Source organism: Canis aureus, chromosome 13 (genome assembly GCF_053574225.1).
Source record: "Canis aureus isolate CA01 chromosome 13, VMU_Caureus_v.1.0, whole genome shotgun sequence".
In the NCBI taxonomy this organism is placed as follows: Eukaryota; Metazoa; Chordata; class Mammalia; order Carnivora; family Canidae; genus Canis; species Canis aureus.
Genome location: NC_135623.1, coordinates 15068683 through 15095992, shown reverse-complemented (window position 1 = coordinate 15095992; position 27310 = coordinate 15068683). Strand labels below are relative to the sequence as shown.

General features: G+C 40.1%; 1 protein-coding gene across 2 annotated transcripts; it reads right to left on the bottom strand.

Annotated features, from left to right (window-relative positions):
- SHCBP1 (SHC binding and spindle associated 1) lies at window positions 1-25490 on the bottom strand. Of its 2 annotated transcripts, XM_077844866.1 has the most exons (13): window positions 25263-25490; window positions 22314-22481; window positions 21821-21936; window positions 20171-20379; window positions 17545-17637; window positions 13652-13885; window positions 13393-13561; window positions 12929-13049; window positions 9699-9830; window positions 8904-9022; window positions 3701-3787; window positions 3182-3323; window positions 1-1197 (listed from the first exon to the last, which is right to left on the bottom strand). In XM_077844866.1, exons 1-13 carry the CDS (start codon window positions 25345-25347, stop codon window positions 872-874), a joined length of 2001 nt encoding a protein of 666 aa, XP_077700992.1. In that variant the 5' UTR covers window positions 25348-25490; the 3' UTR covers window positions 1-871. The 2 variants fall into 2 exon arrangements, with proteins under 2 accessions (XP_077700992.1, XP_077700993.1); XM_077844867.1 differs by lacking the exon at window positions 3701-3787.
- Window positions 25491-27310: the final 1820 nt, after the last annotated feature.

The following is a 27310-nucleotide window of genomic DNA, read 5'->3' as shown; positions in this document are numbered from 1 at the left end:
TTTTTTATTTCATCATTTTAATTTTAATCAGTAATGACACATACACTTTTTAAAAATATAAATATTTTAAAAGCTGTGCTTTACAATATGATATTCAAGAACACAGAGCTGATATAGGTTGTAAAAGTAATCACTTTGTCTAAGATACTTGAAATTTGATCAGAATACTGTTATGGCGAAAAAAAAAAAACTTCTTTTTAATCATTCATATTCAGCAACAGTGAAAATGCTCTACTTATGCACTGGCTCTGAATAACACATCTCATGTTTCAAACCTGCCATGCTATCTATTACTGTTTTGATGATTACATAGTTCAACATAAAAATGCATCACACTCAGATTCTCAATAAGTCTGATTACACAGATAACCTCCCAATCATAAAAGCTTTTATTTTAAGACAAGTATTATGCAAATGCAGCATGGAAATCAGACTTGCTGTTAATTGGGAGAAAAAGACAAGTGTAAGAACACTGCACATTTGACACCTATTGCATTTCTGTGCACTCATCTTGTATTCTCTGTCTTCCTCGTGTCCGAAGTGCTAGGTTAAAGTGTATTTATACTAGAAAGTTACTGATAGGCTTAATAATACGACAGAAGGATGTGTTTGAGAAAGCAAGACTTTCCAGATAAGAAATCTTCATTTTCTATTTTATATTTCTATTTTATATGTTTTTATGACCTTCCTTATACAGAGGAAATGTCTCTTGTGCAACACCTGCAGACAGAAATAGATGTCATTTCACTCACACCCAATCAAATATATCAAATGTGAAATACAGACATGAAGCGAACTACCACAGCAGCAGTGACTCTTAGGGCAGCATGTGCAAAATCCACTATTTTTCTATCTATTTACATCATGGTGGTCAGAAAAGAAATGTGCCAAAACTCCCTTTCCCATTCCACTTAAACTGGTTCCCCACAATTGAAACAAACATCTCCTGTGACATTAACTTGTCGTCAGCTTGTGTGATCCCCAGTTCACTCAACCTTTTCTTCTTCATCTGGCCCTTCTGTGTGGAGGCAGCAACTAGTTCATTCACAATTTCACAGTTGCCTTCAACTTGCTCAGAAAGGCTGGATCTTGCATAAAGCTCCATTTTGCCAGTTGCACACTGAATCAGCTCCTCTAAATCTATCCTTTCTGCTGTATCTGCCTCTTCACTTGTTGGAACTTTAAGTGCTCTATTTTCTGGAGAAATAAATTATAATAAATAAGGTTAAATGTACAAAATAACTCCACAAAAAAATATATATTTCTATATTCTGTGAGAGCTTTCAAGTTTTTTCTGCCAAGGATTCCTGCCGTCATCTGAGTAGATTCTACAAACTCTTTGCTGTAAGTAGCTCAACGAGCAGTCGTTTTCCTCTTTGTACCAAAGCTTTCTGACTCTCCTTTCAAAAGGATTACCAATTTTGAATTCTTTTCTCTTTTTACCCTAGAATCTCCTTCACTTAACAGACCTTTCCTGAGTATTTACTACCTACTACGCATGGCTTTAGGGGCTAGATGCAAAGATTAATAAGACAGTGCCACTCTTCCTAAAGGAACTCCACTCCAGCAGCTGATGCCAGCATTCTCAGTGAGTAGGTATCTGGGGTAGAATTCTAGATGGTTCCTGCAACGCCCAACCCCTGGTGCTACCTTCATGACTGCTAAATGGCAAAATGATTTTGCACATGTCATTAAGGTTACTAAGCAGCTGACTTGAAGAAGATAATTAGGTGTCCCTAATCCAGTCATAGGGGCTCTTTAAAAGAAGGAAAAGAAAGCATGAAGAAATTCATAATGTGAGAGAGATTTGAAGCATGAGCAACATTTGCCTTGAGGGAGGTTCTCTTGAGGAAAGTTGGAGATACAGAGGGTTATAGGCCAAGCCTGGCCTCTAGAAACTGAGGACAATCCCCAGCCAATATAGCCAAAAAATGGAGACCTCATTCCTATGACCTCAAGCAAATGAATTCTTTTTTTTTTTTTTAAGATTTTATTTATTCATTCATGAGAGACACACACACACACACACACACAGAGAGGCAGAGACACAGGCAGAGGGAGAAGCAGGCTCCATGCACCGGGAGCCCGATGTGGAACTCGATCCTGGGTCTCCAGGATCGCGCCCTGGGCTGAAGGCAGGCGCTAAACCGCTGAGCCACTGGGGCTGCCCAAGCAAATGAGTTCTGCCAATGATATGAATGAGTTCAGAAGCCGACCTTCCCCCCAGAACTCTCAGACAAAAGCCCACTCACCTCTGTGTTCACCCTTGTGAGACCCTAAGTACATAATGCAGACAAGCCCATTTGGACGTCTAACTACAGAACTGTGTGAAGAAAAAGAACTCACAGATAACTAGAGTGGGTCTTGAGGATGATGAGGACTACTTTCCTCACCCATGCCAATGCTTAATCCCTCTCTGACTGAGATTTCATAGTAATCTGGGTCATGGCTTGAAAGTCATGAATTTCCTAACGATTTAACTCAGCTTTGCTGCCATAGAAAGACAGTTGACAGGGAGGCATTTACTTCTGCCAATAAAAAATAGAAACAAACTTCACGATCCCCTCCAGCAAATGCAGACTGGCACACGCACTTCTCTGCCTCCACCCTTAACAAACGCCAGCAGGAGCTACCATTGCCATCATATGTCCAGCTTTATTCTATAAATATACAGAAAGCCAAGCATGATAAGAAGGGAACTACACGGGATCCCTGGGTGGCACAGCGGTTTGGCGCCTGCCTTTGGCCCAGGGCACGATCCTGGAGATCCGGGATCGAATCCCACATCGGGCTCCCGATGCATGGAGCCTGCTTCTCCCTCTGCCTATGTCTCTGCCTCTCTCTCTCTCTGTGACTATCATAAAAAAAAAATAAATAAATAAAAATAAAAAAATAAAAAATAAAAAAAAGAAGGGAACTACAGGACCAAATAATATTCTTATTACAACCACACACCAAGGTTTAGAAGGAATAGGTGAACTAGTTGACCTTGAAAGTTTCTTTCACCCTGGGAGTCTGCAATGTTATAGCTTTCCCAAGCTTCTTCAACCCCAAGTCCAAGCATATGCCAGTTATCTTTGTTAAAGGAAAGGAAGACTTGGATCCTTAATCAGAGTTCAATGTTGAAATAAAGCAAACTAGATCCAGTTTTTATTTTTAAAAATCACTAAATACAGCATACCTTCGGTTTCATCTTGGACATTTTCCTGCAGGTCAGAGAAGATTGTAGGTTTCACCAAGACAACACCATAACCTTCATTATTATGTATGACATTATTCACCATGGATATTTTGGGAATGTCATAATGCTCATCTAAGAAGTCCTGTGACATTGAAAACAAATGTTTTAAGGAACTGTCACATTCAACACCACCTGATTTTTAAAATCTCACTTTTTCCCGGCTATTCTAAAAATAAAGGAGAAGGCTATGCTTATTAATAAGTGGTAGTGCAGTCCGAGCTGAGTGACATAGCATTCCTCTGTCATTTCTGCAGATCTATAGGCAGCAACATATTCTCACAAAAGAACATCACCAACTATTGATATCAAGATGATTATTAAGATGTATATACTGCTTGTGCTTTCAAAACCAGAAAACAATAGAACTCAACATGAGAATTTAATGAAACACAATTATTTCTTGTATGAAACCATTCTAACTAACTTTTGGAAAGAGGGTGTTTTAGCAGGAGCACTCACCTTAATGAGTATCCCTTCCTTGCAGTGATGGATCCCATTGTCACTTAAGGTGCACTTACTCCCTGGATAGATTTCTATACCAGCACCCTACAAGTTATGTTTTAAGGTGTTACAATCAGTTTTTTAAAGACAAGACTACAAGAGAAGGCTTATTACAATCACTTCTTAAACCTTAACATAGTGCAAATACAAAGTATTTTACAGAAAGCTTTGTTAGATATTTCTAATCAACATTTCCATTTGCTCCATTTCCAGCAAATTCTCTATCATTTATCACTTTCAAAAATGATTCACAGATATACACACAAAACACTGGCTAAGATTATCAACACTTGATTACTGTCCCACTCCCTTTCATTCTGGACAAGTCAGTTTTCTGATCCTGCCAAAGAAAAAGAACAAAGTATTTAACAATTTTGCAATTATTTAAAATGAACATCTTCTCTGAGATACTCAATTAGCTGGAGAACAGTATTTGAGTCTAGTAAAATATTGTAATATAAGGATAGAAAATAGACCTGATATTTTTTAAAACCCATCAGTTTTAAAACATCTCAACATAACTTAAAAATCAGTATGAGCTAAAGAATTAATGGCCTCCACTACTACACACATGTTAAAATTAGCAGCCAATTCAAGTGTATCATTTATACAAAGTAACCAGAAAGATCCATGCATGGAACAATTCTTTCACATTATTCCTTGGGACTACATGGTATCAATTAAGAAGTAACAATAACAGGAATCATTTATTTACTGAAGTTATACTAAGCACTTTGGGAAGTAAAAATAATTTATTCAAACCTCTAGTTATTTAAGAAATCATTTTCGGAATAATTTCATATATAATATCATACATGAAGAAACACTGCTATTAACCATTTATAACACATTTACTGTATGTATGTTGAGAGTATGCCATGAGAAAAATTTATTATTATATCCCTTTTAGGGATAGGAGAACATATATGCCCAGATGACCCACTACACACCAATCTAACTCTCCATTAGGTAAAAAGATCTGCTAATTGGGCTTTCTTCCCCAGACTTGAGGCTGAAGAAGCTGGCAATCCACGAACACCAGACACAGACCAGAAGCCTCCTGAAAAGCCTGCTCTCTCTAGCCAAAGAACCAGGCAACCTGGAAAGTCAGAAAACTTTCAGACAATTATAGCTCTATGCCAGCCAAACACCACAGATAAAAACAGTGGACCGTCCCCACACATGCTGGCAAATGCCGAAAGGAGAACATAAACATCCTTCTCAAGACTATCACCAGGCACCGCAACTCTCCCCGTGGGGTGGTGTCAGAGAAGGCCAAGTAGGAAGCCACCAGCCAAAGCGCCAGCACTCCCACCCGACAGTCAAAGTGCTACTGCTCCTCCCAACTAGGGTGGTACCAGAGCAGGCCTGGCAGGAAGCCTGGCCTTTCACCACTGCCCAGTGTAACAAGGCCACTGCCTTGGGCCGTGGCATCAGGGAAATCATGTAAGAAATCAGAATTTCTACCCCCTCCCAGCAGTAACAAAGAGCTCCCCCATTCAAACTGGGTGTCAATGGAAGCTAAATGGGGAACCCGGACTTCTCCCTCCCTGCACCTCTCAGTAACGAGGCAGTACCCTCCACCTCAACCCTTCCTGTACTGGTGTCACCGAAGTTAAAACAGAAGATCCAGGCTCTCATAATACCACAAAATATCCAGGTTTCAGGTGAAAATCTCTTGCCAAACCAAGAGCCAGAAAGATGTCAAACTGTCAACAGATGCCAAGACCAACTGTCAGATGTTAGAATTAGCCGACAAGGATTTTAAAGCAGCCATGATAAAAATGCTTTAATGAGCAATTATGAACATACTTAAATGAAAAATGAAAGGCACACAAATTAACAGAAAGGCTCAGCAAAGTAACAGAAAATATAAAGGACCAAATGGAAATTTCAGAGCTCAAAAATGACAGAAATAAAAAGCTCCATGGATGGGCTCACCAGCAGAAAGGAAAAGACAGAGCAAAGAATCAGTAAACTGGGAAGATAGAAGAATAGAAACTACCCAATCTGAACAAAAGACAAAAAATGCACTAAAAAAAAAAGTGAATAGGGGGATCCCTGGGTGGCTCAGCGGTTTAGCACTGCCTTTGGCCCAGGGCGTGGTCCTGGAGTCCCAGGATTGAGTCCCACATCAGGCTCCCTGCATGGAGCCTGCTTCTCTCTCTGCTTGTGTTTCTGCCTCTCTCTTTCTGTGTCTCTCATGAATAAATAAGTAAAATCTTTAAAAAAAAAAAAAAAGGGCAGCCCGGGTGGCTCAGCAGTTCAGCGCCGCCTCTGGCCCAGGTCCTGATCCTGGAGACCCAGGCTTGAGTCCCATGTCGGGCTCCCCGCAGGGAGGCTGCTTCTCCCTCTGCCTGTGTCTCTGCCTCTCTCTGTGTCTCTCATGAATAAATAAAATCTTTTTTTTTTTTGAATAAATAAAATCTTAAAACAAAACAAAACAACGGTGTCTATCCTCTCCAAATTGATATACAGGTTTACAAAAATTCTTATCAAAATCTCAGACTTTTTGTAGAAAGAGACAATATTTTTCTAAAACATATATATTGAAAGGCAAAGGAATTAGAATAGCTGAAACAATTTTGGAAAAGACAAAGTGGGAGGAATCACTATCAGATTTCAAGACTTACAGTAGCAGGTGTTGGTGGAGGGACAGGTCCACACATTAGGAGAAGGGAACACAGAAACAGAAATCCCCACACAAATTTCCCAGATGATTTTTGACAAAAGTGCAAAACGAATTTATTGGAGGAATGACAGCCTTTTTAAGAAATGGTGTGGTTACAAATGGACATCTATGGGCAAATAAATAAACCTTAACCTAAAATTCACATTTATACCAAAATTTACTCAAAAACGGATCATGACTTACATGTAAAACGTAAACCATAAAATTTTTAGGAGAAAAGAATAAGAGAAAATCCTTGCGACCTAAGGCTGGGCATAGAGTTCCTTACACTTAACACCAAAAGCACTACCCATAAATGGAAAAATCCAATAAATTAGGCTTCATCATAAATTAAAGCTCTGTTCTATAAAAGCCCATGTGAATAAAATGAAAAGACAAGCTATAGACTAGCATAAAAATCTGCAGGGGCATCCGGGTGGTTCAGTCGGTTGAGCATGATCTTGGGGCTCTGAGCTGGATAGGAGGCCTGCTTAGGATTCTCTCTCTCCCTCTCTCTCTCTCCCGTCCCTCCCTGCCTGCCTCACAGGTGTATACACTCTCAGGATAGAGAAAAAAACAAAACAAAAACTGTATGCAAAGCAAATACCCACCAGAGGACTAGTATCTAGAATATAAAAAGAACTCTCAAAACTCTACAGTAAAAAAGAACAAATAATCCAATTAGAAAATGGTCAGAAGTCATGAATAGACATTTCACTGAAGAGAAGGATGGCAAGTAAGCATATGAAAAAATGTTCCACATCATTAACCACTAGGTAAATGCAAATTAAAACCACACACCTAACAGAATGGCTAAAATTAGAACAGTAAAAATATCAAATGCTGGGGAAGATATAGAGAAACTGTATCACTCAAACATCCGCTGATGGGAATGTAAAATGATGTAACTACTCTAGAAAACAGCTTGGCCATGTCTTTTTTTTTTTTAATTTTAACTTTTTTTTTTTTTAAAGATTTTATTCACTTATTCGTGAGAGAGTGAGAGAGAGACAGGCAGAGGGAGAAGCAGGCTCCATGCAAGGAGCCTGACGCGGGACTCGATCCCAGGTCCCCAGGATCACGCCCTGGGCTGAAGGTGGCGCTAAACCACTGAGCCACCCAGGCTGCCCTGGCCACGTCTTTTTTTTTTTTTTTTTTTTAATTTTTATTTATTTATGATAGTCACAGAGAGAGAGAGAGAGAGAGAGAGAGAGAGGCAGAGACACAGGCAGAGAGAGAAGCAGGCTCCATGCACCAGGAGCCCGACGTGGGATTCGATCCTGGGTCTCCAGGATCGCGCCCTGGGCCAAAGGCAGGCGCCAAACCGCTGCACCACCCAGGGATCCCTGGCCACGTCTTTAAAAAAAAAAAAAGTAAACATGCAGTTGCCACATGATCTACAATTGCACTCCTGGGCATTTACTCCAGAGAAATGAAAACGTTTCCCATAGTAACCTGTACACAAATGTTGGCTGTAGCTTTATTTACAACAGCCAAAACTTGAAAACAACTCAGATATCCTTCAACAGGTGAACAGTTAAACAAACTGTGCAACAACCATATGCTGGAATACTATAAATAGTATAGTAAATAGCAATAAAAAAAGAAGAAACACTTGGTACCTACAACTTGGGTGAAGCTCCAGAGAACTGTGCTAAGTAAAAAAAGCCAACCTCAGAAGGTTATGATGATTTACATTTACATAACGTTCTTGGGACGATGAAATAACAGAAATGGAGACAAGACCAGGGTTTGCCAGTGATTAAAGAAGAGGTGTGACGGAGAAGCAAGTGGCTGTCGCTGTCAAAAGGCAACATGCAGGAACCTTGAAGTGATGGTAATACTCAACTTGACTGAATGGACTATCTGGCTGTGCTGTTGTACTACAGTTTTACAGGATGTTACAACTAGTACAGAACACACATACAGGATCTCTCTGTTCTACTGCTTACAACAGCATGTTATCTCAGCAATTCTCTCAAAATAAATAGTCTAATTTAAAAAAAAGCAACTGAGCTTCAATTGCTACAAAATCCATTTATAAAGTCAACAAATGTGAAGGGTCTAAATTTCTCAAAGTTATCACAGAGAAACTGAGATTTCTTATTTCTCTTCCTTATATAACTACATCCGGCTTAGTACATAAAAGTGTCTGAACTTCTTTGAAGAAAGAGAACAGGAGTATGCATTTACATCTTGGTCCCACATTTTGTTTACTTATTTAGAACTTAAACCTAGGGCAGCGCCGGTGGCTCAGCGGTTTAGCGCCGCCTTCAGCCCAGGGTGTGATCCTGGAGACCTGGGATCGAGTCCCACATTGGGCTCCCTGCATGGAGCCTGCTTCTCCCTCTGCCTGTGTCTCTGCTTCTCTCTCTCCTCTCTGTGTATTCTCATGAATAAATAAAATCTTTTAAAAAAACAAAACAAAACAAAAAAACAAAAAGAACTTAAACCTAAACTACTTCCCCAAAGGATAAGAGATTATCCTACCTTGGCACCATATAAATCTGAGTTCTTCATTAAAAATTCTGCTGACGTTCGCACTGTGACTCCGGTAGTTTCACACTGCAGCACACAGTTTTCCAACGTGGTCTTACCACGGTGGATGACTAGGATGAAAACATGCAATCAAATGCTTCAAGTAATGTGTTTTCCAATATTAGAAATGTCAGCTCTAATACTAAATATTTCTCTAGCTACCATTTAAACTTTGTTACTGGAATTACAAACTCACAATTTACAAAACAATGACTAACATGTAAAAGCAGCATTCTTAAAACCGAATGAAATGATCTCAGATATGCAAAATCAAGTTAAAGAGCAATTTTCCAAAAAAGTATCAGAAAGTAACTTTCATGAGATCTTGGGAGAAGAAAAGGAGACCCAATTTAAGAATGGCAATACAGGGACGCCTGGGTGGCTCAGCAGTTGAGCATCTGCCTTCAGCTCAGGGCGTGATCCCGGGGTCCTGGGATCGAGTCCCACATCGGGCTTCCCACAGGGAGCCTGGTTCTCCCTCTGCCTATGTCTCTGCCTCTTTCTCTGTGTCTCTCATGAATAAATAAATAAAATCTTTAAAACAAATAAAAAATAAAGTAACAAATTTTCAATAGGCTGAACTATTTTCTACTTCAGAATAAGCTTCCTAAGTCATCATGTTATGTACATAAATAATCAGCCTTCCATATACTCAAGAGTGGTTTATTGAATTGCATCTTCTAGGAAAAGTAAAGTTTTCTCTCAAAGCCGGGAACAAAATAACACAGGAAATATTCAGATACTTACTCAAGATTCCTTCTACAGCATCATGCTGAATAAATTTTATGCCTGAGATTTTAATATCCACACCTGTACAGTCCACAAAAGTATCTCCTTTGCCCCTCTTTTCTATCACAATATCATCTGGTAGACCATATCCTAAGGAAGAGAACAAGAGTATTTAAGATGGGTGAGGGGAAATGTTTAAACATAAAGTTACTATAATAGATCTATTTCAAATGGCCCCAAATGACATGAGACCAGTCAACCAAGTTGCATTTAAATAAAATCTACCTCACATATCTTGTTTAATTTAAACCAGGCTATACAATTTTAAATAATAACCACACCTCAATCTGCCCCTGTTATCAGGAACTCTATCCTATCAACCATCTCAGACCAGCTCAGCACTAAATTTGCTTACAAAAATGCTATATAGGGACACCTGGGTGGCTCAGTGGTTGAACATCTCTGCCTTTGGCTCAGGGTGTGATCCTGGGGTCCTGGGATTGAGTCCCACTTCGGGCTCCCTGCAGGGAGCCTGCTTCTCCCTCTGCCTATGTCTCTGTCTCTCTCTGTCTCTCATGAATAAATAAATAAAATCTTAAAAAAAAAAAAAAAACTTTAAAGCATTTAACACTTGTAAATTTTTTCCCAACTCTAAAATTCTATTATTCTAATATAAATTTGGTTTGAAAAAGCCTAAGCACTTCTCAAGATTTCCTAATTTTAGTATTCTCTTAAATAGATTGACATAGAATCTGACAAACTGACTTAAAACAATTTGTTATTGAAAAAATAGGTCTACCTTGTGAACCAATAAAAAACATTGGATCTCTACAAATCCCAAACTAATAATATAGGCCAGACCTCTTAATGGGCTTACAAAAAACTGGAGTATCAGAAAACTAGCAAAGTTGCCTGACTCTCATCATAAAATAAAACCAATAGACAAAGCTGTAAGAAATAACTCTTGTCGAAGACTGTTTGCATGAGTAAATGAAAGCAATCACTACATTAAAGGCAAAACCAGTGAAGTTTTTCTGTACTCAAAGGACACAGACATGGGGCACCTGGTGGCTCAGTGGTTGAGCATTTGCCTTTGGCTCTGGTCATGATGCCCGGGTCCCGGGATCAAGTTCCGCATCAGCTCCCCACAGAGAGCCTGCTTTTCCCTCTGCCTGTGTCTCTGCCTCTCTCTGTGTGTCTCATGAGTAAATAAATAACATCTTAAGAAAAAAAAAAACACAAAAGACACAGACAAGACTTCAGGAGCACTGGAGGAGAGTGCAAGGTGACCCCACACCCAGGAATGCTGCCAGTGGTGGACTCTGGACGATTGGATTATATGTATTTATTTTTTCTTGATTTTTTTTGTGTGTCTGTCTATAGTTGGAACATTTCCTACAATAACTATTGTTTTTTATCATCAAAAAATTATTTTTTTAAAGATTTTATTTATTTATTTATTCATGAGAGACACAAAGAGAGAGGCAGAGACCCAGGCAAAGGGAGAAACAGGCTCCATGTAGGGAGCCCGATGCGGGACTCAATCCCAGGACCCCAGGATCACGGCCTGGGCTGAAGGCAGCGCTAAACCGCTGAACCACCCAGGCTGCCCTCATCAAAAAAATTTAAAAATAATTGTCATACCGAGAAAAAAAAACAGATTATTACATAAACAAGCTACATATTCTTAGTAGTTTAAAACAAAAAAACATCACTTAAGTGAATATATATTCTAAACAAGAAAGTAAAACCCTACAACTACTGTCAACGCTCCACACACAGTACATACTCAATTACATCTCTTGTGATAAGCATTAGCTATAGATCAGACAAGCTATCATAAAACCTTTTACATTACTCATGAACAAGTACTCCATAAATTCACACTAGAGATACCATAGGATTTCCCAAATTCTCAGAAATGCCCTCTGGCAGTAAATCTAGTTATCTGTACACTTAACTATCAGAATTCTATATGGTTATTTATTACACTTTTGCAATTTCATTATTAATATCTTTACCAATCTAGGAAGATCTCTTACCCACCACACAATCTATAATATCAATGCTATTTTCAGTATGCCAAAAAATAGTATTTTTATTGCTGTGATTTATCCTCCAGATATGTTATACACACACACATCTATTATATATCAAATATTGGAAAGGAGAAAGAACAAAAATTACATACATAAAACAAAAAAGGGGGTGAGGTGATGTACTAGTGAACAGAAGGAAATTAAACTCCCAGCCTTGCTTCCATTAAGAAGTTTTGACAAGGTAAAGAACATAGCTTAAGCAGTTTGTGACCAGCTGCACAAGCCCCAAAATGATAAAGGATTTTTTGCATTACAAGCTTTATTGCTAACTTAAAGCTCTTTTGGTAAATAGTTGAACAGGTGCATCTAAATTTGACATGTTATGGAAATACACAGGACCAAGATGAACCATTGTAAAGTAACCTAAATTTAGGAAACACTTAAAATGTACAATAGGATATGACTGTTAAAAAGTTATTTTTAATAGAATCTTTTGATATTAATATTCTCGAAAGTACACTTTGGTCAAGATACAAAGTGTAGAATTAACATTCAGCAAGCTTCATTTATTTTTTCCCTAGAGAGAGAGTGAGAGCATGAGTTGGGGGAAGAGCTAAGGGAGAGAAGCAGAATCTTCACAGAGCATGAAGCCCATAGCTGGACTTGATCCCAAGACCCTGAGATCATGACCTGAGCCAAAACCAAGAGTTGGACCCTCAACCAACTGAGTCACCCAGCAAGCTTTTAAAGAATTAATAAGATAAAGATTCTTGGTCCACTTTCAAGTTGGACCTATACCTATGAAAAAATATGTTAAACTTAAAACAAAAAATACATGCATCAATATGTCTGTAACATATAAGAAATAAGAGTAGACAGGAAATAAAAAATACTAAACTCTAAAAAAATACTGCTAGGAAAACTTTTTATTCTAGAAATGAGATTTCCTCCCCATAAACCTACAATCTAGAAAATATACTTCTTCCTAAATGGTCTTTTTTGTCTTTGTGTATGTTGTCTTCCCAACAAGTTGCTCAAACACTGAGTCAATCCCCAAACACTTTAAATACTCTTAATATTTTAAGGCAACTCATTTGAAATCAAATGGATTAAATCATATTCTTGGAGCTTCAAAAAGATCAGTGACTTACTATTTTTTCTTAAGTGTATCATGCAAGAGACTTTGGTCTCATGATATTCCAGACTCACCTTCCAAATCAATGGAGTCAGCAATGGCAAACGTGCCATGCACCATGTAATGGCCAGGGCAAACAATCACAGTGTCACCTTCATAGCAGGCATTTATAGCAGACAATGGATCGCTATGGAACTAGAAAACAACAACAGATTGCAAATATACACCCCCCAAAAGGCAACCTACGTATCACTCCAGGTACCCTACCCTCATGTTCACTTTATAAAGGCAGCCAAAACTGCTTACTTAAGTATCTCCTCAGCTACTGCACTGAACCCAACCCACACTTGTTAAGTTACTAATGCTGATAAAAGGCAAAGTTCTCACTACTACCCATCACACACACACACACACACACACACACACACACACACACACAAAACAACTCTGTAAGCTCCTGTAAACACTCTGTGGAATTCAGGAAAACCTGGAGTGAAGTAGAAGAAAAAAAGCCACGTGGGCAAAAAATTACTTTTACCTGAATTTCTGTTTCCTCCTTACAAAGCTCCTGAGAAAGCCTGTCCCTGAGCAGAGACCGCAGCAGACCAGTCATCATGGTGGAGGAGACCACATGCATGACCTTCTGACCATTTGGACGAATGCCCTTTGCTTGGATATTTGAATTCTTCTGATAACCAAACACGTATCTTAGAGAAACCAAAAGACCAATCAGTTCTTAGTAAGATAGCTGGTTAGAAAAGATGCCAACTAACTAAGAAAAACAAAGACACACATACCTCAACAAAGGATTCTCAATGAGTTTTAGCTTTTGTTTCAACTGTTCAATCTCTGAATACAATTTTAACCCTTCAACCATGGAGATGTTTTCCTGCTCGGAATCAGAGTTACAATTTGACAAACTGCTTCTCAGATTTAAAAATTTCCTGTAACTCTCCTCACACTGGGACAACAGATTGTGGTAATCCACAATAAGTCCTGAAGGAACTCGGTCTTCAAGGATGTCATAATGCCTGAAAGTTTAAAAGCAAATTGAAATCCACTGACTTTCTGACACATTTTCCTTTTTTTTTTTTTTTTTAAATTTTTATTTATTTATGATAGTCACAGAGAGAGAGAGAGGCAGAGGGAGAAGCAGGCTCCATGCACCGGGAGCCCAATGTGGGATTCGATCCCGGGTCTCCAGGATCGCGCCCTGGGCCAAAGGCAGGCGCCAAACCGCTGCGCCACCCAGGGATCCCTCTGACACATTTTCCTATCATTGAAACAGCCCATTTAGTCCTCAAAGACCAGGAAGAAAAGCGTTTTATCTTACACAACTCAGATACACGTAACGTCTTTCTGAATAGAACTCTATTATAAGTGGAAGCTATTGAAAGTTTTAAGGATCACTTCATTAAGGTCACTAACTTTTCTTGCTTTGGGAAGTTGCACAGATCCAAGCATGTATGCTTTAGAAACACTGAAAGTTCACTTTTTACCATTTGTAATCATTATTTAATGAAAAATTATTTTCTCATATATTAGATTCAAAATCTTAATCATAAGCAGATGTCAGAGAGCAAACTGGAGGTGTAGGGGTAGGGGAGGAGGGAAGTATCCCAATAGTTTCATAACATTGTTGCAGATTACCATATTTATAGAATCAAAATTTTTAATGATTCAATCACTGGCTCTAGTCCTTCCTCACATTTAAAGCACTACAGCACAAAATTATGCTGCATATTCCCTTAGGAAGATTATTACAGTATGTTTCAAAAACATAAGCCTTTGAGATTCTCAGAAAAAAAACATAAAGCTGCCATTCCTAGAGAGTGATTAAAACAAGTACCAGACAACCTTATTGGCACTTACAACTTATTAGTTTATATACCCTCTCAAATACATAGAACAAAAAGCATTTCTAGATGCAATAATTTATGAATGTAGTACAATCAAGTTAATGGACGTGAAATTAATGGATTTGAAAATAAACTGCAATATTATTGTCATTACCCATATATAGTTTTACAATAATTGCCTTATTTCTCAGTTAAAAGTATGCATATTAGCTAGGCCTGAAGCCAGAGTTTTCCAACCTTGGCTGCATATTAGAATCACTGGGAGCTTTTAAAAATACAAATGCTCAGGTCCCCATTCAGACCAATTAAATTGGTCTCTAGAAGTAGAGAAGTTTTTTTAAAGTTCCTTGGGGATTCTAATGTGCAGTCAAGGTTGAAAACTATTGCCTTAGATGATGTTTTTTTAACTTAGTCATGCTCTAAATAAGATGGGGGGAAAAAAACAGAACCACATCCTAAACAAATTTACAAGAAATCACAGTTAACATTCAAACAGTATTTAAAATGAATTAAAAATACATTTTTTCCACTTTTCAAGTAAATGAATTAGGTGAAGCTTGAAAAGCATGGATTTTGTCAGCTTTGGTTAACCCATGCTCTTTTAAAGATATTCTAGAAATCCACTTTGCAAAGAAAAAATTGCACTGACTGCTTGATCAGGTCTATTAAGTTATGAAGATTAAGACTCAAATTTTATTTTATTTTATTTATTTATTTTTTTTAAGACTCAAATTTTAAAATGAGTTTCTTAGCATTTCCAATATCCATGCCAATCCGCTTATTTCTTCTCATTAAAGTGACACTTTGTGGTTTGGAAGCCATGAACCAACATCTGTGTCTCAGACCCATAAGCTTTGATGCACAGCGTCTTGCATTAAAAAGGAAAAACATTTACTTCCCAAATTAAGACAATATGGTTTGATTCCCTTTAAATCCTGCCTGTTGATAACACTACTTCCTATCTTTGCCCAGAGACCTTTTATAAAGAGTCTGCCCTACATTTGATAACATTCCAGTTTCCCCATCGAGTACCATAGCTTCTTCTCCGCAACTGAAAACAATTACTCCCTTATGCCTTCCCATCTGCCAGTGTATGTAAATCATTTGTTGTTTGAACATGTAAAGCTGTCAAGTCAGAATACAGTCCTTTCCAAGATCAAATTTGCTAGATACACAACAGTCACCTACCATTACATTTCACTCCAATCAAAACCTAAACTAGAAGATATGCAAACTTTTTGAAATTCTGGCATTTTATAGAACACACTATGGGAAAATAGGAATGCACGATGGAAAACTTGGAAAGGTTAAACAGAAATTATACATGATTCTAAATCAGGTAGAACCACTAAACAGACTTCTCACATATTTTTTACTTATTATTTACTATATAAACTAAGAGAAACTTACTAAATCTAATTGGGTTCCATAAAATGTAAAGGATCACTGCCTTATCTTATGTAACCAAATCATCCTTCACATAGGGAAAAGAAACATTACCTTCTACAATTTTTCTTTTATTTTTTTTAGTGCAAGTTCTAATTTTATTCTTATTGAAGCACTGCCTTTAAATTACCACTCATGAATACATGGAAAATTGCCTGGTCTTAGAGTTCCATCTCGTGGAAATGTGAATGCCACATTTAACAAAATCAGTGCTTGGGCTGCATGGCTAAGTTAGGCTTTTTGTAATGTAAGCATTTTTCCCTATTAAAATCTGACAAATTAGGGGATCCCTGGGTGGCTCAGCGGTTTGGCACCTGCCTTTGGCCCAGGGTGTGGTCCTGGAGTCCCGGGATCGAGTCCCGTGTCGGGCTCCCGGCATGGAGCCTGCTTCTCCCTCTGCCTGTGTCTCTGCCTCTCTCTCTCTCTCTCTCTGTGTGTGTGTGTCTATCATACATACATACATAAATATTTAAAAAATAATAAAATAAAATAAAATAAAATAAAATAATCTGACAAATTAGAAGAATGTGTTTCCCTATTCCGGAAATTTTTATGCATCACCGATATTAACTGCTTAGCATTTTCATTCATTTGTCAAATAAGACTTAAGGGACAAGAACTTGACAAAACAGGGACGCCCGGGTGGCTCAACAGCTGAGCATCCACCTTCGGCTCAGGGCGTGATCCTGGAGACCTGGGATCGAATCCCGAGTCGGGCTCCCTGCATGGAGCCTGCTTCTCCCTTGGCCTGTGTCTCTGCTTCTCTCTCTCTGTCTCTCTGTCTCTCATGAATAAGTGGATAAAATCTTAAAAAAAAAAAAAAAAAAAAAAGAACTTGACAAAAACATCCTCAAATAATTCTGTACATCCTCAAATAATTCTGTTTAACCAGGTGTTTTGCTGTAGGAACTTAGAATAAAGCCAAATATTTTCTAAAGTACTCTAAAGTACTTTATTTTCTAAAGTATTTTATTTATTTTTAAAAAATAAAGCAAAAGAAGTCTTGTATAATTGTATACAAGTCTTGTATAATTCCACTAATTTCACTATCTTTCAAACAATTGTCTTTGAATTTAACACAGGATTTTTGTTTTTTTTAAACATGTTAGCTCAACTAGTTTTATTTATTTATAAACCAGTGAACTCTTTAACTTCAATGTCCCTGAACTCTGCTGTTAGACTCAGCAGACTACTTAAACTAAAAGTAGGCTTCTTGGCACCTGCACAAGTTTCATTTAATAACTTGTCAATGGGTTAAACTATTTGTATGATGGCTTGCTCTATGTGTGGGCGGGCCCCTGGAGTATGTATACACCAAACAGGTAAAATTAAACCATGGGTAGCTATTTTTCCAACATGTACAAGGTCACTAATAAATAACTTACAATCTCAATCGAGGTTCAACACATCTGACAAAATAATCATACTCATCCTCCTCTTCTTCATCCCAGCTCCTCCAAATATTTTGATAGAAAAACCTAAAAGGAAATTCATATCATTCAAATTCAATCACTGGCTCAGTGTTAGGGATTTGGAGAGGTGCAAGCTAAAGAGTAAATCAAAACAACCTTATTAGCCACAATAGAGAATGATGCATAAATGCTAGGCTTGATAGTTATGAGTCAATAGAACTTCTTTGGATTGGCTAAAGCTTTTTGTTTTTGTTTTTAAGATTTTATTTATTTATTTGACAGAGTGAGAATGAGAGAGAGCACAGCAGGGGGAGTGGCAGAAACAGGGAGAAGCATACTGCCTGCTAAGCAGGGAGCCCAACTTGGGACTCAATCCCAGGACCACGGGATCATGATCTGAGTGCCCCTAAAGTAGTTTTTCTATAATATTGGTTCCATTATGACCTTTATTTAATTAGAACTATTTATTAGGGCACCTGAGTGGCTCAGTTGGTTGAGCATCTGCCCTTGGTTCAGGTCATGATCCTGGAATCCTAGGATCCAGCCCCAGGTTGACTGAGTAGGAGTCTGCTTCTCCCTCTCCCTCTGCCTGCCCCTATCCCCAGTTCATGCTCTCTCTCTCTCTCTCACACACACACATAAATAAATTAAAATAAAATAAAACAAAAAAATAAAATAAGAACTGTTTACTGACCATCTGTAATTGGTTGGATGGTGGTGCCATTTCTTAATATAGAAAAGATTGGGAGAGAAACAGATTTGGGTTGAAAACAGAGTTGTTTTCTCCATGTGTGAATTGAGATGCCTATCTGACCTCCAAGTGGATGACGTCAAGAGGGAAGATGAATAAACAAGCCCAGAGCTCACCAGAAAGGTCAGGGCTAAAGATATAAATCTGAGAGTTGTCGGCATATTGATGGCATTAAATGTTCTCAACCTTGGCTGCATGTTAGAGTCCCCTCAGAAGCTTTCAAAAACTAGTTTTCAAACCTATTCCAGACCAATAAATCAGAATCGGGAGCGGGGAGGATATCAGATACAGAATCCATATTTTTTAAACCTCCTCAAGTGATTTAACAAATTTTTATTATGGAAAATCTCAAACATATACAAGAGCAAATAGTATCATGAATACCATGTATGTATCACCCAGGTTCAACAATTATCAACACACAGGCAATCTTACTTCATCTCTACCCTAACCCATTTACTTCTCTGCTCCCCAGCCCCACCATCTGCACACCAGATTACTTTAAAGCAAATGTCAAACATATAACATCATTCACACATTTTAATGTGTAACTCTAAAATAAATCTTTATACTAAGAAAACGTTATAATTCTTTCCTATCCAAATATCCAGTTAGTGTTGAATTTACCCTGTTTGTCCCTTCTGATATTATTGCTATTGTTTTATCATTGGCTTTTCAAATAGGTATCCAATTGTACTTAATTAAATTACTTTTATTCTAAAGATTATCCCCTCTCCTTTTCTCCCTGCAATTTATTTTTTTTTTTAAGATTTTATTTATTTATTCATGAGAGACAGAGAGAGAGAGGCAGAGACACAGGGAGAGGAAGAAGCAGGCTCCATGCAGGGAGCCTGATGTAGGACTTGATCCCGGGAACCCAGGATCATGCCCTGGGCTGAAGGCCCCAACCACTCAGCCACCCAGGGATCCCCCCCCTGTTTTTTGTTTTTTTTTTTTAAGATTTTATTTATCTATTCATGAGACACACACACACACACACACAAAGAGGCAGAGAGAAGCAGGCTCCATGCAGGAAGCCTGATGTCTCCTTGCAATTTATTGAGTTTTCCATACTCTGAATTTTACTGATCGCATCTGTTTCTTTTATTTCTGGTAAACAAATAGTAAGATCTAAAGACTTGGTCAGCTGTAGGGAAGATTTTTTTGGCAAGGATACTTAAAGGGGGACACAATGTACTTCCAATCAGGAAGTATATGACACCTGGTCATCTCTTCTGATGATGAGGTTAAGAATGACCAGGGGATTCAGGTGTTGTCAGCCTGCCTGATGCATCTACTACAAAGTTTACCATGAGTTTTTAATCAGCTAATCATGACCATCGCCTAGAACCTTTATTTTATTTATTACAGGTTATAAAATACTGATATTCTGATCCTATCATCCTTTTTCATGTATTAGACTACACCTATAAAAACAATTCCCAGGTGATTCTAATGTGCTTCCAAGGCTGATTAAAGAGAGAGAAGGGTAGATAGCCTCAGATGGATCCTGGGTAACTCCAACATTTTAAGTTTTGAGGAGGAAAGGAAGAGCAGGCCAGGATGACCAAGAAGCTGGAAGGAGAGTGTGTTAAGAGATGAGAAGGATCAAACAACTATAATGTGACTGAGAGGGAAAGCAAGATGAAATCAGAGAAGAATAAATAAATCAAATCTTAAAAAAAAAAAAATTCTCTATCTTTGAATATTTTAAAATATTGCAATGACCAGCTTTACAGTGTGAGTTTTAAATCTGGGTACATAACGCAGACCAGAATTACTGCCCTTCATCTGACATTTCTGGCCATGAGGTTATTTTCATCAACTCTCCTTCTCCTCTCTTCCTACCTGACATGTTCAATTGCAAGGGCTGTCTGGTCAAATACTCCAGAATCATCAAATACCACCCACAGCTCCTGCAGGGGCAACCGATGTTCCTTCAGATCGAGGAGCTCATTCATACACTCCAAGGTAAAAGAGCTCACTTGAGATTCACAGAGGTATGGGTCGGCAAGCCTCACCACTGCCTTCAAGGCTGCAAAGTCCACATCTGTGACCTGAAAATTAAAATAATGTGACTTACATGGAAATCAAAATTAAGATACACACAAAACACTACAGCCTGATTTTTTTTTTTTTTTAAGTATGTAATGGCAACAGGGAGCCTTCTTCCATTATATAAAAAATAAACAAGAAGGGCCTGGCTCTTACCCAAATGGAGCTTACATTGTAACTGAAGAGACAAACAAACAAGACAAGACAGTATTGAGCATGTGACAAAGTATAACCAGAGGGGTGGTGGTCTGGTTTTGCTGGGATGATCTGGCGAAGTCACTTCTTAGCTGGGATGTACGGGATGAAAGAGAAGCAGCCATCTGAAGAGCAAGAAGGTGAAAAGGCCCTGTGGCAGAGAAAAGATTGGCTGCTGGAGCAGCAGACAGGCAATATTTCTTACTGGAATCAAAAGAAAGAAATGGGCAGGGGAGGGGCAGCAGGAGATGAAGTGAGAGAAAAGGGCAGAGAGATCAGGACAGAAAGGACATTGGAAGGAGCTTGGACTTTATGTTCTCTAGACAATGAGAAACCACGAAGCCAACATCAGGGCTTCGGTAAATGCAATGCATTAGAGGTGTTAAGCAGGGGTAGGACACATTTAAGTCCATGACTTAGACAACTTTTAGGGAATAGGTCAGGGTGGAGGTGGGGGGTTGCACGTGGACAGGACGACTGGGGCACTGACGACACTATGGCAACAAAATTAATAGGACTTTACTGCCACCAAAGATAGTAACATAATAAAAAATTTAAGCCACCAGGAACAGCTGCCACCCACTGCCTCGCCCATAATCACTGCAGTAAATGATGCCATTTTGTAAAGGAGCTGTAGCAACAACTTGTATTCTCACTCCCTGGCTTAACATTTTAGATTAACTGGGGTTTTTTGTGGTCCAGTTAACACTGAGAAAAATTCACAGCTGTAATTAGAGTGCAAATTTACTGTAAAAGTCCCAGTCAGGTGAAAAATAAGATTGTTTTTACTTTTGACAATGCGACACATTATCAAGAAATTAACCAAGTACCTACAAATTTGTTAGGCAAGAAATAAGCCAGTTTTAAAAGTCTTGCTTGGTTTGAGCTACTTAATGGGCTACAACTAAGAAGGTAAAAAATTAACTGAACTTTCTACATTGACTTCATAATGAGGCCTCTTTATTTTTTAAATGGTCTCAAATACCTCCTCCACCTCATAGGTTTATAATCCACTTCTGCCTGTCAAAGGACACTGAAAGTTTAACCACCTCAATTCCCTGTTAGCTCCTCCTTGGCCACCTTTAAAATTCGTGGAACACTTCAGACACCATGACAATTAGATGTGAAAAACATGTTATTTTCAATCAGCTCATAAACTTTAATTAAAAATAAGCACTTTGGCTGTAAGTCTGAAGGAAAGTGCTTTTAGCTAGAGCCAAATGTCTTTAACAATGGAATTAAATTTACCTCAACCAGCACCTCGAACACGTTAGTGTGCCAGACTGCCTGCCATCCAGATGGTTCAAGGACCTTCTCCAAGAACTCAGCTGTGAATTCTCTTACTTCAGAGGCCTTGCAGTCAGCTACAAACAAATTAAACACAGTTAAGAATGGAGACTGTAGGGTGGCCCAGGTGGCTCAGCGGTTTAGCGCCACCTTCCGCCCAGGGTGTGACCCCGGGGTCCCAGGATCCAGTCCCACGTTGGGCTCCCTGCATGGAGCCTGCTTCTCCCTCTGCCTGTGTCTCTGCCTCTCTCTGTGTGTCTCTCATGAATGAATAAATAAATAAAATCTTTAAAAAAAATTGAGACTGCATAAAGCAGAGAAAAGTTCATAAATCCACTTTCCCATAACCAACTGGCAGTCTGGGAGACGGAGACAATCTACTTGTAAACTGAAAAGATAAAAGAAAAAGAAAAAGAAAAAGAAAAAAAAAAAAAAAACCCAAGACCGTACTCACCTAAAATGTAATCTTGATAAGCTCTGAATCGCTCGTAGAACAAAAGTTGACTTGTCTGGAATATTTCTGGGAAATGAGTCTTTCCCTCGGGCACAAAACTTTGTAAATTAGAACCTGGCTTATCATGATTGCTACAATCACTGCATGAATCTTCATCTTGAAACAGACCTAAAAGAATGAAAATAAGCAGGCTTAACCATCCCAGACACTTCAGTGTTTACAGACTGCTTCTAATTTCATATTTTCATTTAGAAATTCCTAAAAAAAAATACACACAAGGATTTGGGTGTGATGCTTTATTTACCTTTATCATTGTCAGGAGAAATCAGTTTTCCAAACTTGAAAACACCTCAAAATCCAAGCTCTACTTCAAAACAATAAGAACTTAAAATCTTTCATAGGTTAATTCTTTGTTGTTCTATGAAGTTTTTCAGAAGGCAGAGGGAAAGGGTTGTTTTTGATTCACTGGCAATCACCAAAGATCTCCTTTAAAGGATAAAGCCGTGATTCTTACTATAGCTAGCAACTTATAATGGTCCAATATCTTACAGATATTTTTTTTCCCAAAATAATTCCATAAAGCTGCATTAAAGTTAGGAGCTGGTATCCTACATTCCTTCGCAAATGAGGTGAAGCCGTCCTTTGTTTTCTGCAATATGAGTCTGTCAATGGCCCTCCAATAAACAGATTCTTAATAATGCATGAGGTTTACTTCACTAAAGCCACCTCGTTAAAAGTTCCTCCTCACTAATTTCAGTGACTGTGTCTAGAGAAAAGATTAGAAAATGCTCATCACATTAGGTTTGGGCTGTAATTGACATTTCATGAGGCATGATTTGGTCAGGGGCATATCTAACTCTGTATAATACGATGTTCTTAATAGACAAAACAAGTACCAAATAAACAATGCCGAGGATAGCATTTACGCTGGCAAAATGGTCTCCACAGCTTATTTCAGGGAGGGTATCTTTCTCTCCACCGCAGCCCACCTTGGCACCCCCTGCTACTCGTATTCCCTCCTTCCTTCAACTTCTTTGCCTCTGTTCAGGCCCCACTAGTGACCACAGGGTACTCAGGGCTCTACTGCTCACAAATGCCAATGCACATGAGCCTCGGAGGACATCAGTACCTCACCAGCTGCGTGGCAATGTCTCTGTGCCTCAGTTTCCTGTCCTATAAAGGTAAGATGGAAATAGATGCCTATTTCACTTAAATTAAGATTAATCAATTTGTTGGTCATGATCACAATAGTACCTGTTAAATAATATAAATAAATGTTTATTAAAGAAATACTACTTTTGCCTCACACCCGTTAGGATGGGATTATCAAAAAACAACAAGAAAAATATCAAGGAAACGAGTCTTGGTGACGATGTAGAGAAACAGAACCCTGGTACAGGGCAGGGTCCCTGCCTGGCTCAGCGGTTTGGCACCTGCCTTTGGCCCAGGGCGCGATCCTGGAGTCCCGGGATCGAGTCCCATGTCGGGCTCCCGGCATGGAGCTTGCTTCTCCCTCCTCCTGTGTCTCTGCCGCTCTCTCTCTCTATCATAAATAAATAAATAAATAAATAAATCTTTAAAAAATAATAATAAAATAAAATAAAATGGTACAGGGCAATGGAGAACAGTATGGTGGTCCCTCAAAACTTTAAAAATGTGTGGCCCGGGTGGCTCAGCGGTTTAGCGCTGTCTTCAGCCCAGGGTGTGATCCTGGAGACCCAGGATCGAGTCCCACGTCGGGCTCCCTAAATGAAGCCTGCTTCTCCCTCTGCCTGTGTCTCTGCCTCCCTCCCTCTCTCTCATAAATAAATAAATAAATAAATAAATAAATAAATAAATAAATAAATAAATAAAATTTTACAAAAATTTAAAAATAGAATTACTGGGCAGCCTGGGTGGCTCAGCAGTTGAGCACCTGCCTTCAGCCCAGGGTGTGACGCCGGGGTCCCTGGATCCAGTCCTGTGTTGGGCTCCCTGCATGGAGCCTGCTTCTCCTTCTGCCTCTGCCTCTGTCTCTGCCCCCCTTCTCATGAATAAATAAAATTTTAAAAAAATAATATAAAAATAGAATTACTATGGGACGCCTGGGGAGCTCTGGAGGTTGAACGTGTCCCTTCAGCTCCGGTTGTGGTGGAGTCCTGCATCGGGCTCCCTGCTCAGTGGGGAATCTGCTTTTCCCTCTGACTGCCCCACCGCCCGCCCCTCTAATAAATAAAATCTTAAAAAAGAAAAAACAAAGCAGGATCTCCAAAAGACATTTGTACGTCCCATGTTCAGAGCAGCAAAGGGCAGGAGCATCCCAAGTGTCATCTACACACAAAGTGGATGAACGGATAAGCAAAAGGTGTCATCTACACAAAGGAACATTATTCAGCCTTAAAAAAGGAAGGAAATGCTCACACACACACCCCACACACCACAGATGAGCCCTGAGGACACAGTCACAGCAAGAGAAGTACAGCGGGAAGCCACCGACCCGAGGGGCCTAGAGTGGCAAGTGCCCTGCGGTAGCCAGGGGGTGGGGGAGGGGAGGCTGGGGGTCATCGCCAGGTGTAGCATTCCCGGTGACAAGGGGGAGTGACGGGGGGGGGGGCAGCTGCACAACAACGGGAGTGTCTCTAACGCCTCTAAGCTGCGCAGCTGACAGTGATTGGGGGGCACCTGGGGTCAGCGGTCAGCACCGCCTTCCGCCCAGGGCGTGACCCCGGGTCCCGGGTTCGAGTCCCGCGTCGGGCTCCCCGCGTGGAGCCTGCTCCTCCCTCCGCCTGTGTCTCTGCCTCTCTCTGTGTCTCTCATGGATAAATAAGTAAAATCTTTAAAAAGCGAGAGGGAGCAGGAGGGGGCCGCGCCGGGCTGTGCCCGCCCACGCCGCGAGCTCACGTCCCCTCCGCGCCGCCGGGAGGCCCACCCACGCCCCAGGCCCACGACACGGCCCACCGCGGGGCTCACCCCTCTCCGCGGCCACTGGCTCCTCGGCGTCCTCCCGGCCCCGGCGCCCCGGCTGCGCAGCCATGGCCCGCGGCCCGTCCGCCATTTCAAATTTCCGCGGGCTGTCTCCTCGCCCGGTAACAGGCTGACGCAGGCGCTTCCCATTGGGCCGTGGGCCGAGGCGGCGGGCCAATGAGAGGGAGGCGTCCGCGGCGCGGCCCCGGCGAGCCCCGCCCCGCTGACGCCGCGCAGAGCGCCACCTACCGCGCGGGCGGACCGCCTCCTCGCCAGGCCCCGGGTCCTCTGCTCCCTGGGAGCGACGTGCACGAAGCTGAGCCGGAGCATGGTTTTTGGGGTGTTTTCCGAAACGCTAGCAAGCCGCGCCGGGAAGTCGGCCTAGCACGGAAGGCACCGGACTGGGGATCAGAACACAGCGTGTAGGCTTGTTTCTGCCACCACCGGTGGGATCGCCTTAAGCCACTTGACACAAGGTCACCTTCGGTTGTGCCGGTGACCTGGGCTCGCGGCTGCGCACCTGCCCGGCGGAGCACCAGCCCCGCCCCAGCACCCCCGCACCTCGCCCCCGCGTGTGTGCACAACGCCCTCATACACTCACACTACTTCCAAAGAAGGTCAAAGTTAGTAAAAGAAAAAAAAAAAACTAAAAAAAAAGTTAGTAAAAGTGTGCTTTTACCCATAAGGGTCAGAGGCAACGATTACCTCCAGTAACAACAGCTCACACTGACTGAGCCTCGTGCACAAGACACCCTCCCGCATGCTCCACCTGTCAGCTGCAGCCGTCCTGTTGTACGTTACCTACCCGCAAAAAAAAAAAAATTTTTTTTTAATCCAGCAATTCCACTTCTGGGTATGTATTCAAAGGGGGAAAAAAACCACTAAGTCAAAAAGATATATGCACTTCTATGTTCATTTCAATATTATTTACAATAGTGAAGAAATGGAAATAAGTGTTCAATAATAGACGAATGGATGAAGAAGATGTGGTATACATATGCAACAGAATATTACTCAGCCATCAAAAATTTTGTGGCAACATGGATGGATCTAGATGGTATTATGTTAAGTGAAAGAAATCAGACTACATTTATCATCATGATCACTTCCTTAATATAAATACTGAATAACTATGCTGTATATATCAACTACATTTCAATTTTTAAAAACCTATCAGCAATTATACACTCTTGGGAAAGTCTGTGTTTTCATAGGCATTTGCAAATCCTCAAAAAAAGTCATGAAGGCGTACATCAGTGCGTACAGAACGTTTACAGCAGCATGATTTTTTTCAAAAAGTTTTTATTGTGGTAAAATACAAATATAATGAAATTTACCATCCTATTTTTAAGTGTATAGTTCAGTGGTTTTAAATTCATAATGTTGTGCAACCATCACCACCATCCATCTCCAGAACTCTTCATCTTGCAAAACTAAAACTCTATACCAGTTTAAAATTAACTGAGCACTATGTTACTCAACCTTCAGAAAAATCCTATTATCCTCATTTCACATTTGAGGAAACAAAGTCTCCAAGAAGTAAACCAACTCACCCAATTTAACCCAGCACAGCCAAGATTATAAACCAGCCTTATTGGGCAGCACCTGCCTTCGGCCCGGGGCATGATCCTGGGGTCCTGGGATCGAGTCCCACGTCAGGCTCCCTGCGGGGAGTATAGATAGAATATTATGTGATCGTTAAAATAGCACTGAGGAAAATTTACAGCAATGCTCCTATAGGTCTTCATATGAAAAATATAGAATCCAAATTTCAATGTACACTGCACTGATGATGATTAAACTGGATAGATTTTTTTTTTTTTTTTTTGCTCTGCCTATCCTCTAGCTTGGCTAAGAACTGCACCCTCATCCACATGGTTTCCACAGGAGCAGCTGGGTGAGTGCACACATGCATGTACACAAATGCAATTCACACATGTGCAGGCGATAGCTGGTAAGGTTTTCCTGAGACAACACACCTTTGATGTATGGGCCCATTCAGCAATGCCTCCTTGTAGTAAGATTTTCTCTTTGTCACTATACTACCCCACAAA